Source organism: Oryza sativa, chromosome 4 (genome assembly GCF_034140825.1).
Source record: "Oryza sativa Japonica Group chromosome 4, ASM3414082v1".
NCBI classification, from domain to species: Eukaryota; Viridiplantae; Streptophyta; class Magnoliopsida; order Poales; family Poaceae; genus Oryza; species Oryza sativa.
This window is the reverse complement of record NC_089038.1, coordinates 32,630,399-32,643,637: the sequence shown is the minus strand read 5'-3', so window position 1 is coordinate 32,643,637 and position 13,239 is coordinate 32,630,399. Positions and strand designations below refer to the sequence as shown.

The 13,239-nt window shown below is 47.9% G+C and overlaps 1 protein-coding gene across 3 annotated transcripts; it reads right to left on the bottom strand.

Moving 5' to 3' along the window:
* Positions 1-374: 374 nt before the first annotated feature.
* Positions 375-4,103, bottom strand: LOC4337102 (anthocyanidin reductase ((2S)-flavan-3-ol-forming)). Of its 3 annotated transcripts, none has more exons than XM_015779723.3 (6): positions 3,835-4,103; positions 2,489-2,655; positions 2,104-2,304; positions 1,242-1,401; positions 931-1,144; positions 375-713 (listed from the first exon to the last, which is right to left on the bottom strand). In XM_015779723.3, the coding sequence occupies exons 1-6, from the start codon at positions 3,953-3,955 to the stop codon at positions 566-568; spliced, it is 1,011 nt and encodes a 336-aa protein (XP_015635209.1). In that variant the 5' UTR covers positions 3,956-4,103; the 3' UTR covers positions 375-565. The 3 variants fall into 3 exon arrangements, with proteins under 3 accessions (XP_015635209.1, XP_025880289.1, XP_015635210.1); XM_026024504.2 differs by having other exon boundaries at positions 429-746; positions 907-1,144; XM_015779724.3 differs by having other exon boundaries at positions 630-806.
* Positions 4,104-13,239: the final 9,136 nt, after the last annotated feature.

Here is a 13,239-nt window from a genome sequence, read left to right as displayed (position 1 = left end):
CAAGGGTTTTGGCATGCAGTAGTAGCTGCTGCCACCACGTCAGTCCAAGTCCAGCACGTGTACGTACGTGCAGGATGTCACGACTCCTGCGTTGGATCTTAACGCCGCACCTCACTCGCTCCGAGATCAATCGTCGTCCCGTCCGGATCCCATCCCGGCCGCGCGCGATCGATTCTGCACGCGTCGCGTGGCGTCGCGCGCGCGTGGCGCACGCAGATTCACCGGTACGCGGGGGGGCTCATCGCGAACAGCATTATGTGGCGGTTTCCGCTGCGATCGCGGGTGCCTGCGTGCGGAGTGCGGTGTCGCTGTTGCCCGTGCGGGCGTCGCGTCGCGTGGTGTGATTCAGAATCGTGCGGGATATGACGCTTGCATTGTGATGGGCCTAATTTGTGCGGCCGATCCATCGCTTCCTTATTTGTAGTAGAGCCCATAACAATAGAAGTACTTATCGTATCTTGCCATACCGTGTGTCGTGACAAGTACTAACACACCACGACAATGACTTCATTTCACACAAGAGTGACCAGTCCAAACTCCAAAGTGAAGGAGCATCATCAGCGGTTCATTGCGGTAGAATCCCCAGGACCTTGCCATACTCGATGAGGTCGTCAAATACCTCGTCCAGATCCGTCCACTTGAACTCGAACCCTTCCCTCACCAGCTTCTCCGACGAATAGCACACTCTCGGCTTCTCAGGGAACCCTTGGAAGCTGCCAATATACGCATACAAGAGACGATCACCGATTCACCGTCAGTTCTCTTCCCTGATTCACCGTACTACCTCCGTAAAAAAAAACCCAATCCTGAATTTATGTCCAGATTCAAATTTAGAATTGGATTTTTTTTAAAACGAATGTAGTAGAAGTTTGTGTCGCTATAACTCGAAACTGAGAGTGCCAGATTGCCAGTTCGTACGTAAGTACGTACCCGTCAGTTTTGACGTTGTACCGAGGGTGCTTTCCTGCCACGAAACGGGCGAATGCCACGACGGTGGTGCTGAGGCTGCTGCAGATGTACCTCCCCGACGCCGACTCCTTCTCGGCGACGAATACCTCGGCGCGGCAGAGGTCGTCCACGTGAACTGTCGGAATGGGGCCGGTTGCTGCCAGGCCTTTCAGGGTTTTTAGCTGCGTCTCATCACCTGAAAAAACAGAAAACAGCTAGCATCGATCAGTCGAATTTGTGCTCGCTGATCTTCTTAAACTAATTTGGCGCATGTCTCTCGATCAGGTTCTCACTAGATAGCAAGGAGAGCATAGCTGAGACGCTTGTTGCGGCCGTCGGCGTCGGCGCTGCACCCAAAGTGAACACCGGGAACACGGTGATGAGGCTGATGTTGTTCTCCTCCGCTAATTTGCATGCTGCCTTCTCCATGAGCACCTTTGAGACACTATACGCCTGCGAAAAACAATAATGGGGTATGCTAACGTTAGTATAGATGCCAAATAGATCGCCCGGCACAGCCATGCCTAGGGTGAGGTCAGTCGGGCCGGCCTGGCCCTACACACCGGGACGTGCCGTGCCAGCTCACGGGCTACACACACGGCCCAGTAAGACTCAAGCCGTGCTGGGCTAGCCCGAAGGCACGACAACCTATCGTGCTTCTCTACAGAATAAGTCTATTTTTCCTACCTAAACTCTGTGGGCTGTGTTCATATGGCTGAAAAATAAATCTATTTTGTATTCCTCTTGTCTTTGGGCTAGCATAAGTCTATTTTACATCCCTCCACTATTTTTGTTCGATCATGCCGTGCCGGACCGGTCCACCGTGCCAAGGGAGTGGCCCAAGCACAGCCCGGCTGTCGGGTCAGGCCGGCACGAGCACGACCCCGGTTGGGCTGTGACGTGCTTGGGCCGGGCTAAATTGGCATGCCTTGGGCTGGGCCGCGGGTCTCGAGCCATATGGCCATCTATAAGCATTAGGGCGTCATCATCTTTATGGAGTATACTAGTCTTCTAGTAGTAGCATTGTTTCTTCTTTTTAGAGTTTAAGTACTTCTATTCGTAACGTTTGTTTGAGTGGATATAGAGATGGATTTCTATGCATTATCAAAAAAATTGTAGGGATGAGATGGAGGCTCAAAAAAGGTAGAACGTGACCCAAGCTGGTGGCTTCTCTTTCGTCAGGTACTCGACGTCGGACCAGGAATCCTCGTCCAGGACATGGCCGTCGCCTTGCAGCGGCCTGCCGGAGACGGCGGGCGCCGACGATGTGAGGATCACGCGCTTCACCGTGCCGGCTCTCACGCACGACCTCATCACATTCATGGTTCCTTGGACGCCGGCTTCAATAAGCTCTTTCTGCCATAAATTAACGTACAAATGCAGCTTTGTCATCGTAGAAATCAAGAGCAAATTAATTTCAGAACTGGAGACTTAGAGAGCATATATATATATATATATATATATATATCATCAGAGATGAGACAACACAACATGCAGTGGTGTCGATTAGAGAAAGCGCGCTAATTAGCTAGCTGTTCACCTCAGGATTCTGTGACTGGAAATTCACCGGAGCGGCGACGAGGAAGGCGTAATCGCAGCCGGCAACGGCATCGTCGAAGCTGCCTTCTTCGTCCATGTCAGCGCGGAAGACCTCCAAGGGGCCTAGTGCTTCCAAGTCCTTGAGATGGGAAGTCTTCTTCATGTCATCTGAATACACAAGAGTAGGATCTTCAGAGGCAGAACTGAACTCTGGAAACTCGTAGTAGCGTCGTCTTGAGAATTGAGATCATAACGATTTGCATCCTTTCCAGCATATTTCACTATATGAATTAGGTGCGACTATCGGTTTGAACATGTAAATATTTTCTACATTATCTAAAAAAAATATTTTCTACATGGTGCAGGTAAGAGTGGCATTTGGCATTTGCTAAGTAGAAGGGAAAATTCTATTCATCCTCAGGACCCTGGTGCTCTGGTCTCTTGGCAGCCGTGGAAGGAACGGAACTTCTGGGTTTTTGACTCGGTGCTCTCTTCAGTCCCTGTGGTCCTGGAATCCATCCTCTCGGAGGGTCATCTGTGGTGCCACTTTTGGGGATTTTTTGGGAGTGTAGCGTGGCTATGCCCCTTCCCGCTGTTAGGAGTTGCGTTTAGCCGCCGTAGTACTTCCTAAGCTTTAGTTTACTTTTTTTTTTTTTTGCTTTTTTCCTCTTTCCTTGGCATAAGCCAGTCTGGCTGATTGTGTTGTGTAACAAAAACTCATTTTCTTCTAATATATATTGAAGTGCAATCTTTTTGCGCGTTCGCGAAAAAAATATTCATCCTCGGGAATGTTCTCTCGTTATTTTGCATTTCGCCAAAAAAAATCATTATTTTTCTTAAAAAATTAACAAGATTGATCAATATGTGATATATTATTTCACAAACAATACAAGTTCAAAATCAGCTTACATAAGTAGAAATGAAAACGACAAATTTGACTCAAATAAAACGTGTAATTTGCAACCAAATTTGTTATTTTTGTTCTAATAATTGTATAAGTTGAAATTTGAATATATCTCTGGATTGGTATATATCTTATTATTTTTCTAGAATCTTTTTTATCACAAAGTAGGACTTTCTTTCTGTTGTTCATGACGACAATTCAGAAAATATGCTACTGCGGACCAAAGATTCCACCCCTGAATCTGAAAGGAAGGAAAACTTTAACTGTGCTTAGTTCACGTCAAAATTGGAGGTTTGCTTGAAATTAGAATATGGAAAAGTTGGAAGTTTGTGTGTAGAAAAGTTTTGATGTGATGGAAAAGTTGGAAGTTTGATAAAAATGTTTGGAACTTAACAAGGGCTGAATACGTATGAACAGAAGATTAAAACGGGAAATAATACCACCTGGGTTTCTGACCGTCGTGTTGACAGCATATCCCTTCTGAAGCAGCATCTTGATGAGCGCCGAAGCGATATACCCGTTCCCGCCGGTCACGCACGCCGTCTTCATCTCAACCGCTGACATCTCGTCGGGAGGACACGCCGCCTACTTCGACCCCTCCCAGTCCGCCTGAGAACTAGCTAGGACGACGATAGTTCAGTTATTACCGGCGTTCCTCTGATCTGATCGCCTGTCGCTAAATGCAACAACCAGAGATGGTATCATATCATCGCTGTTTCAATTTAGGGCGATGATGCAATCATGCAAGGCGTTGTTTGTAATTCATTACCGAAAGAGTCTTGCATCCACAAACTAGTCCCGTGTGTCCTCTGTCCTGTCCACCCCTTCTCCACTGTGCACCATGTATATTTCTTTTTCAGGTCAAAGTACGTCCACCATGTGTTTATACACGTCTGGTTGTACGCGCATGGCTCGAGCAGTGCAGGACGCCCGTATCAAGATTGCTAGTTCCCGCAAGTCAGCGAGCGTTTCGCGACGGCAGCGCCTCAGCTTCGCGTCTGACATGGGCCTGCTGGGCCTAGTGACTTTTCAACGGTGATTAACGATGATTCAGTCATGTACGTATATATGCCCCATATGCACGTTGAGTAACACACTCAATTAGTAATAGTATCTCCTAATTGTAATTGGACAATCCACGTACATACATGCACGCAGTGATTAGAACATTTAACTAAACTTTTTAACAGAAGATTAAATTTTTAAATTGAAAATTTTGAAAACTTTCAACTCAAAATTTGAAAACTTTCCACTCAGCATTTGAAAACTTTCGATTTAAATTTGAAAGTTTTCAACTCACAATTTTAGAATTTTCATCTCAAAATTCAAAAACTTTCGATTCAAATTTGAAAGTTTTCAACTCACAATTTTAGAATTTTCATCTCAATTCAAAAACTTTCAACTAAAAATTCGAAACTTTCAAATCAAATTACAAACTTTCAAGTCAAATTTCAAAACTTTCAACTCAATTTTTGAAACTTTTTACTCAAATTTAAAAACTTTCAACTTCAATTTTGAAAACTTTCAACTCAACTTGAAAACTTCTATATCAAAATTTAAAAAGTTGAAATCAAAATTTAAAATTTTCAGCTCAAATTTCAAAATCTTTTGACTACAAATTTAAAACTTTCCATTACTTTTCTAAAAAAAACTGGTAACTGAATTATTTACGTTGTTACTGTTTTAAAAATAATACTAATGACAGTAATTAACACTAATTGCCATAATTAGCGGCGGAAGCGCGCGGACAAGACGTCGAGGAGACGCGCGCGGCTGCGCGAATTAAGCAGTCGGCGCGCACGCGCCTCCTAGGAACCCCCGGTAAGTCCGCGCTAATGCTAGTTAGCGCGCGTGCTGCCGGCGGCGCGCGTTTCAGGCCCAGAAGGCCCAGCGCCGCTGCGTCGGCGCACGCGCGACTTCTCCGCGCTTTTTTTCGTTTTTTTAACCTTTTTTTCCTTTTCTTTCCTACTTTTTTCTGATTTTTTTTATCTTTATCATGTTTTGAGTTTGAAAGTTTATAAATTTTGAGTTGAAAATTTTCAAACCTAAACTTGAAAGTTTTCAAATCTCGACTAGAAAGTTTACATATCTCGATTTGAAAGTTTTCAAAATTTTCAAATCTCGAGTTGAAAGTTTTCAAATCTCGAGTTGAAAGTTTTCGAATCTCGAGTTGAAAGTTTTCAAATCTCAAATTGAAAGTTTTCAAAATTTTCAAATCTGGACTTGAAAGTTTTTGAATCTCGATTCTCGAGTTGAAAGTTTTCAAATCTGAGTTGAAAGTTTTCAAAATTTGACTTTAAAATTTAAAACTTAAATCGAAAGTTTTCAAATCTAACCTAAAATATTTTCAATCTGTTAGTAAAAAAATCTCCCAAAAAATCTCCAGAATCTTTCCTAGTTACCACCATTAGTGTTAACTATATTAACTAATATAGTGGTTAAGACTAAAGGGGAGGAGGGAGTGCTCGCTGTTGGCGCGCACGCGCCAGCTAGCAGCCCCCGTATCGTATAGTTGTATGCGCCACTGTTAACAACAGAATTTGGTAAGTATTCGTATCAGTAAAGGGGATTTGGTCAAGAAGAGTTGGAGGCGGAGATCGAGTTCTGGAACAGAGCAAGAATCGGCTGGAGTCTGAATCGGCTACGGTTAGGATCGGCTATGGCTAGGATCGCCTAATGTCGGGTTAAGCTAAATAAGCCGATACAGTCGATTCTGACAAAAGAACTTGTGCGCGACGTCCGGCTCAGGTTGATGTGCTTCAAGATGATTGCCACGCATGGATAGAGTCCTGGGAAATCAATTGTATCTATTAATTAGGATTATTTATGTAAATTCCTTATAGATAAGTGTGGGCAAGAGTCTGCCGCAAAGACTTGTGATAGTTTAGAGTTTGTTAGAGATAATAGTCGTGTCCGGTATGGGCATATCTTGTAATCCTCGGGTATAAATAGACCCCGAGCCCTATGTAATTTAGACAGACACATTCAATATAATTCCGGCGCATCGCCACCTTTTGCTTTAGTTTTATTTCGACGAGTTCTTGCTTTCGGGTTGAGCTGCATCGGTTTCGATCTTCGACAAGAGGTAAAACTCGTTATGACGAATTATGTTCTTAGGGATTAGCGCTTCCATCTTCATGACACTCGTATCTCATTTATATAATTCGTCAAGTTATCATATATTTTACATAATCTATAGCAGTATCATTGTCTAATCTATCTTCGGCAGACATTTGCACGCAAAAGACAGCCGATTAGGTTAGATCTCAACGTTGATTTAGATTATATAAGATATCTACCATTCTATGAATCTTCTAGCGGCTTGATTGTCTAGATATTGTTCTTCTTTTCATACTTAATGCTGCATCAATCGAGTTTGATCTATTAAGTCGTGCTTAGAATATTGATCTCTAGCCTGCCACCTAGTTGTTGATTAGAATAGCATCGGAGTTTCAGCCGATCGTATCTGATTTAACTACAGTTATCCTATTTGCTTCATTAATATGTTAAATCTGCCATTTATGTTAAGATACTGCCATAACTAAATATGTTAAACTCTTGTTTGATATATTATTATTGCTTCAATATCTTAATATAGAGTAGTATCGGAGTATTAGCCGATACACGCTAGATCTATCTGATCGGCTACGCTATAAACATATATAGTCCTGTTATAGATGTATATTTCGATCTAAGTGATTTATACGGTCTCGGCATGATGACCGATCTATCCCAATCACCTGTGACGGAGCATGGGGCTCCTCACCGGGAGACCGCGCTGGCCCCCCTTTGCCGGTTCGGCCGGGGACCCTAGGTGAGACTCTAAGCTCCCAATCTGTATGTGGAAGGTTCGCGAGACCGGAAGCACAGAAGACACCGGCGATGTATACAGGTTCGGGCCGCTGAGAAGCGTAATACCCTACTCCTGTGTTTTGGTGGATCTGTGTATGAAGCAGCTACAAAGTGTGAGCCAACCTCTCCCTTGTTCTAGGTTCCGAATCTGGAAAAAATCAATCCAAGAAAAAGCTCCCCCTTCTCTCAGTGGTCAAGGTCCTCCTTTTATATCTTAAGGGGATACCACATGCACCATTTCCCTCTTTTTTCTGTGGGGATTTCCCCCACCTTCTCAGAAATAGACGGAGATTTGCATGGTTGCCGTTCGAGTCACCTTCTGATGGAACGGCCCGCACCTACCTCCACTTTCGCCGGGAGCAGGCGCGACGTAGAATCATGGCTGTCTGCTGGCGACATGACCGGTGTCAGAATGGTCACAAATCGGTCATTCTTGTCCACCACGCGTCAGCTTAGCTATCTGCACGTTGGCTCTCCTTCACACTACATTTTGCTTGTAATGGTTAGGATGAAGCCTGGCATATATCTGATCAGGGCTAACGTGCCATCTCTGGGAGGTAACACGCTAGCTCCAGCTGGGGACGAGCGCCTAGAAGCCCTCGTCCTGACGGGATGGGGCGAGGCGTGCGTCAGACCGCCTGCCGCCACCTAACCCGCGATCTGACCGGTCTGTGACTGGTCACAGACCGGATAAACGAGTGCACTGCACTGCGCTACATGCGGTGTGACACGCTCAGCCAAACCGCAATTAATGTGGTTAGGTGAGCCCCACTGTGCTCACCTAACCCATACACGCGGAGCGAAAACCCACGAGGGGTCAGGGCGCCTCGGCCCTCGGGGCCGAGGGGGGTGCAGCCCGACCCCCTCGGGGGGACTAAGAGGAGGGCGAACACATCACCCTCGGGCCCGACGTCCCCCGAGGGTGCCAGGCCACGTGGGCGATTGTGTCTGCCTCAAACCTCTAGTCATGATACTCCCGATCCCATGTCACCGACAGTAGCCCCCGGCGTTATGCCAGGGCGATCGCCCTCCTTAAGGGAAGCGGTCGGGCGTGACGCCACTCCTAAGGCCTGGTGACAGGTGGGACCGGTCTCCACAATTGGGCAGAAAACCAAACGGTCACAAATCACGCACATCGGCAGTGGTAATTCGGCTGTCAACAATGAGCGGTCTCTTCAAGACTGCCACATTACTCGAGTAGCACACGAATCTGGACATGGCGATTCGTTTCATCTGAAGATATGGTAACGTCGCTTCGGTTGGCGAGCGTAATTAACGCGCGCACGATATGATCTACCTCGACCGCCACAACCGCATATCCACCTCATGCGCCGCAAGCGGGCGAATGGGATTAGTGGAAGCGTGGGCGCGAGAAACGAGGGGGCGAAATAGTGGGCGCGAGAAACGAGGAGCCGGGCATAGCGTTGGCAAGGGTATAAAGGCACTGAGGAAGGGACTTGTTTCCTTCCTTTCGCCATTATTCCCCTTGTCTTTGCTGCTTGCGCCCTAACTCCTCCTTTCCTGCGCCCTACCCTCGCCACACGCGCTCGCTCTTAATCTTCTCTTCCTCCGGCGCCATGGCACGGGGCTCCGCTCTGCTCGATGGTAGCGTGCTGCCGCCCTCCCGCATCGTGAGCGAGAGGCAGGCTGGGCTGCCGCGCCGCTTCATGCCGGAATCGGCCACCGGCCGGGAGATAGTCACGCTGGGCGAGGGACGCCCGGCGCCAGACTGTCACGTCCTGATAAATTCATCCCGAATTAAAAATCATTCGCTAAAAGGAATAATAGAATTAATTAAAATTCGAAAAGAAATTGGCAAACACTAAAATACGTACAAGAAAAATTCAAATGTGGCCCGGAGAATTTTTGTTAAATTCTCCTTGGTCTAAAAAGAGCCCTCAAATTTTAGTGGAATTTTCAGAGCACAAATAATAATTATTAAGAAATAAACAAAGTTAAAAAGGTTTATAAAAAGAAAAACCCTAAAAGAAGTCTTCTTCCCCCCCTTCCTCTCTTGGGCCGGCTCGGCCCACCTCGCTCTTTCCCTCTCTCTCCTCCCCGCGGCCCACTCGGCCCCTCCCCCGCGCGCACGCCGCTGACAGGCGGGCCCGCCCGCCACCCTCGCTGACGGGTGGGGCCCACCTGTCATCGCCTTCCTCGCGCCGCTCCCGCCGCCCGCCCGTGCCCTAGCGCCGCCGCCGCCGCGGATTCCGCCGCATCCCGCCATCCCCGCGCGCATTAAAGAGGGGGAAATCACTCCCCGTGATTCCCTCTCCGTTTCCCCCCGCTTTTCCCTCTCTCTCTCCCTCGGATTCGCTCGGAATCTTTCCCCTAAACCTCGCCGGCATCAATGGCGCCCGAGATCGCCGCGGCCGTTTCCTTCCCCTCCGGCCTCTCTCTCTCCCTCCCGGCGCTATATAATTGTTCCCCGTGCCTCTCTCCTCCGTTTCCGCCGCTCGCCGCTCGCTCTCCCCGTCGGATTCGTGCTCGCGCCGTCCTCCTCTCTCTCCGCCGTCGCCGCCGAGCTCCGGTTCGCCGCCGTCGTCGCCCCGGACTTCCTCCCGTCTCGGCGTCACCTCCATCGGCTTCGCCGCGTCGTCGTCGACCTCGTCCGCTCCTCCGTTTCGCCCGCCGACCGCCGGAGCACCGTCGTCCTCGCCGTCCCGAACCGCGCCGCCGCTTTCCTCCACTCCGGTCGTCGTTTCCGCCGTCCTCGTCGTCCCGGGGTGAGCCGTGGACCGCCCCTTTCGCTTCCCTCTCTTCTCCGCTCTCTCGGGCGCCGCTCCGCCGCGCCGGTGGTCGCCGGCGGTGACCATCGGGGCGCGGGCGCGCCGTCTCCCGTCGGCCGTGCCGGCGAGGCCGCCTTCGGGCGCGCCCCGCGGCTGCCAGGTGGGGCCCGGCCGTCAGCCGCCCGCGCCCGCGGGTGCGGCTGACGCGTGGGACCCACGGCGCCGGCCGCCGTCAGCCGCGTGCACCCGGTCCACCGTGGACCGAGAGGCTGACGCGTGGGCCCCACTCCCGTGGACCCGGTCCGCGCGCCCTCTCTCCCGGCTGACGCAATAAATGAGTTTTTAATTAAAATTTAAATGAAGAAATTCGTAAATATCCATTTAAAGAGCATATAAACTTCAAATGGCTATATCTTGGCCATTTGAACTCGGAATTGGACCGTTCAAGTCTCTAATTTTTCCTTAAGAAGTCAAGAACCCATTTTTGTGCTTTGTTTCTGCTGTTATGTGGAGTTTATTAGAGTAAAAGCCGTTTCTTTTCCGTTGGTCGTGTAGACGCTGCAGCTTCGGAAGATCCGCTCTTCGTGGAAGTTGAAGCCGGTGTTTGGGAAAGCGAGCAAGGCAAGTCACATCATCCTTGAGCATATTGAATCCCAGTTTATAAAATTATTTTGATTTAAATTATTGCATTACCGCTTTATTTAAATTCCCGCGTTATCACTGTTTTATTTAGCCATGCCTATTTATCGTTGTTAAGACATTATTATTGCTATTGTTATTATTACCTTGTTCACCCTAGGAAAATAAAACCCCAACTAGTGGGTACTCTATTTATGGTTCCACTAGTATGAACTTAGGTAGATGCTTCGCTGGTTAATTAGGCAACATTAGGTGATTTTATAACTTTAGACTTTGGGAATTCTCATATCATTTGGACACTTTGGAATTGTTGGTTTATGGTGGAATTGGACATACACCTCTCTTCCCCTTTCAAAACCCCTAAAACCTGTTTTCGGTGGGGTTTGGGTGCATGCCAGTTGTGGGAAGTAGCACCCCGGCCACTATAAGGATTAAGCTCGGGCCTCTGTTGCAAAGCACTACCGTACTTCCACATGTCTAGTGGGTAAGGCTTAGTTTGTGGCTCAGTCTGGTTATAAACAAAAGTACACGGATTGGAGATGGATGAAGTCGGGGGTCGATGGACATTCTCCAGGGCAAATGAAGGCTACACGAGCTGCGGCCCGGTAGTCGAGATGTCGTGGCAGAGGGTTGGTGCCCTGCTGCTTGGGGCTCAGTCCTGCCTGCCTGTCCCGGGGGTTCCGGCCGTAGGCAGGATTGGGTCGGTACTCTTGTTTATGGCTAGGATGGGTTGGGAACTATGTCACGTCTTCCGTCCGTATACCGTGGTGGTATGTGGCACGTGGTTACACGTGAGGAAGATGTGTCTTGTGGGTAAAGATGTACACCTCTGATCAGAGTATAATCTATTCGAATAGCCGCGCCCTCGGTTATGGGCAAGCCGAGCAATGTACCCAAGTCAGTGTTTTAATTCTTAAAATTTGCTCAACAACTAAAATGTGGAATGGTTGGCCTGGGTTGGCTTGGGACGAGCTGGGACCCAGGGTCGGGTTGCCAGTTCGGTCTGAATCATCGTAGGCCTTGGGTTAAGGCAGGTTCGTGTGGGTTCACGGCCTTGATTAATAATACTGTGTAGCTCTAGGATCGTCTTTATAAAATGGCTTTGGGCAACTAAGTGACTTTTAAATGCCGTTTACTGCAAAACTTAACCCCTATCTTATTATCCCCTTGTACTCCTTTGCATTAATTGTGCATCTCCGGTGTGGCCTGCTGAGTACTGTGGTTGTACTCATTCTTGCTCAATCTTTTCCCCCCTTCAGTAAGAGAAGCTTTGGAGAAGAAGTCTTAGGTGGAGTCCTGGCTTATACCCCAGTTGAGCGCCTGTGAAGATGGAGCCGTAGGCCCGCTAGTCCGCTGCTGTTTATTTTTGTTTGTCAGGCCTGAAGTACCTTTGTAATAATGTAAATATTATCGATATAATAAAGATGTGTCTTTTATACCATGTTTGTGTGGTGTACCCGGCTTTTCCTGGGACGGGGATTAATACACTGGTGTTCGGGAAAAGGCAATTTTCCCGGTCGCGACAAGATGGTATCAGAGCCATCTCGACTGTAGGATAAGCCAAGTGGATAAAACCTAAGGACATATTTTATAAATAAAACTATTTGCGAAAGTTCCTTTTTTTTCTCCTTCCCCTAATGCTATTTGCAAAAGGTTTACTCCCTTCTTCCTTCTTCGGATTTCCACTAGTACTAGATGGTTAGTTTGCGAAGAAGAAGATGTCGCCAATTGTTCGCCGAAGCTCCGGAAGACTGCAGGATCCGCTAGCGAAGTGGAGGAAGCAGTGAAGCCAGCTGTGAAGCAGTGAAGATCTTGGAGAACCCGTCGCAGAACCTAAGCCACCCTGTAGGGTAGTGTTGTTAGTCGTGTGTTCCTTGCTTGTGTGTGTAGCGCGTGGTTTGCATCGGGGGGTTGTGATGTAACCATGCTAGGTTGTTTGCTTAATCAACTTGCAGAATAAGTGAAACAAACAACACATCAACAAAGAGAGTTAGTTCCTTTAAGGTCCTGTCCCTAGTTCTGGTCTATTCTTTCCTAGCTTGTTTCCTCTCTCACCTCAATCCCTGTAACAGATGTTTAACAGAGAAAAAGGAAAGAATGTCAGAGGGTATGCCTCCAGTAACTCAAGTTTTCAACTCAATCCACCACTGGCCTCAAGAGAGTTAACCAGGGCACACCCTTGGTCCATTCCAAGCATGCCGCTTAGTTCACAGCTACCATTGGTTGGAAGTCAAGACCAAAATCAGTATGTGTTTGATCGAGCATTTGCCACCCAGGTCAATGAGCTTCCAATGCCAGAAGAGGATGTCCCCTTTTGTCACGATTGTAGAGAACAAGGACACTATGCCCTGAATTGTCCATGGGTATATGCCAAAGAAGCCCCTTCCTTTGGTTTAACAGGGCAGACATCGCTAAACCAGCCTCCTCGCACCAAGTCAAGCTTGCAGCCTAGTGTGCAAAGTAGAGAGCCCAATGGAGAGAATCCATTGAATCCCGGGAATTGCTTTCCTCCTAGCCCTTCGTACCACGTGGGGTCACGTACTAAGCAAGCCAAAGGCAAGAAGAGTAAGAATCAGAAGAGAAAAGCGCCGATGCGAACTGAAGAAGAAGTACGTAAGATGGCTATTA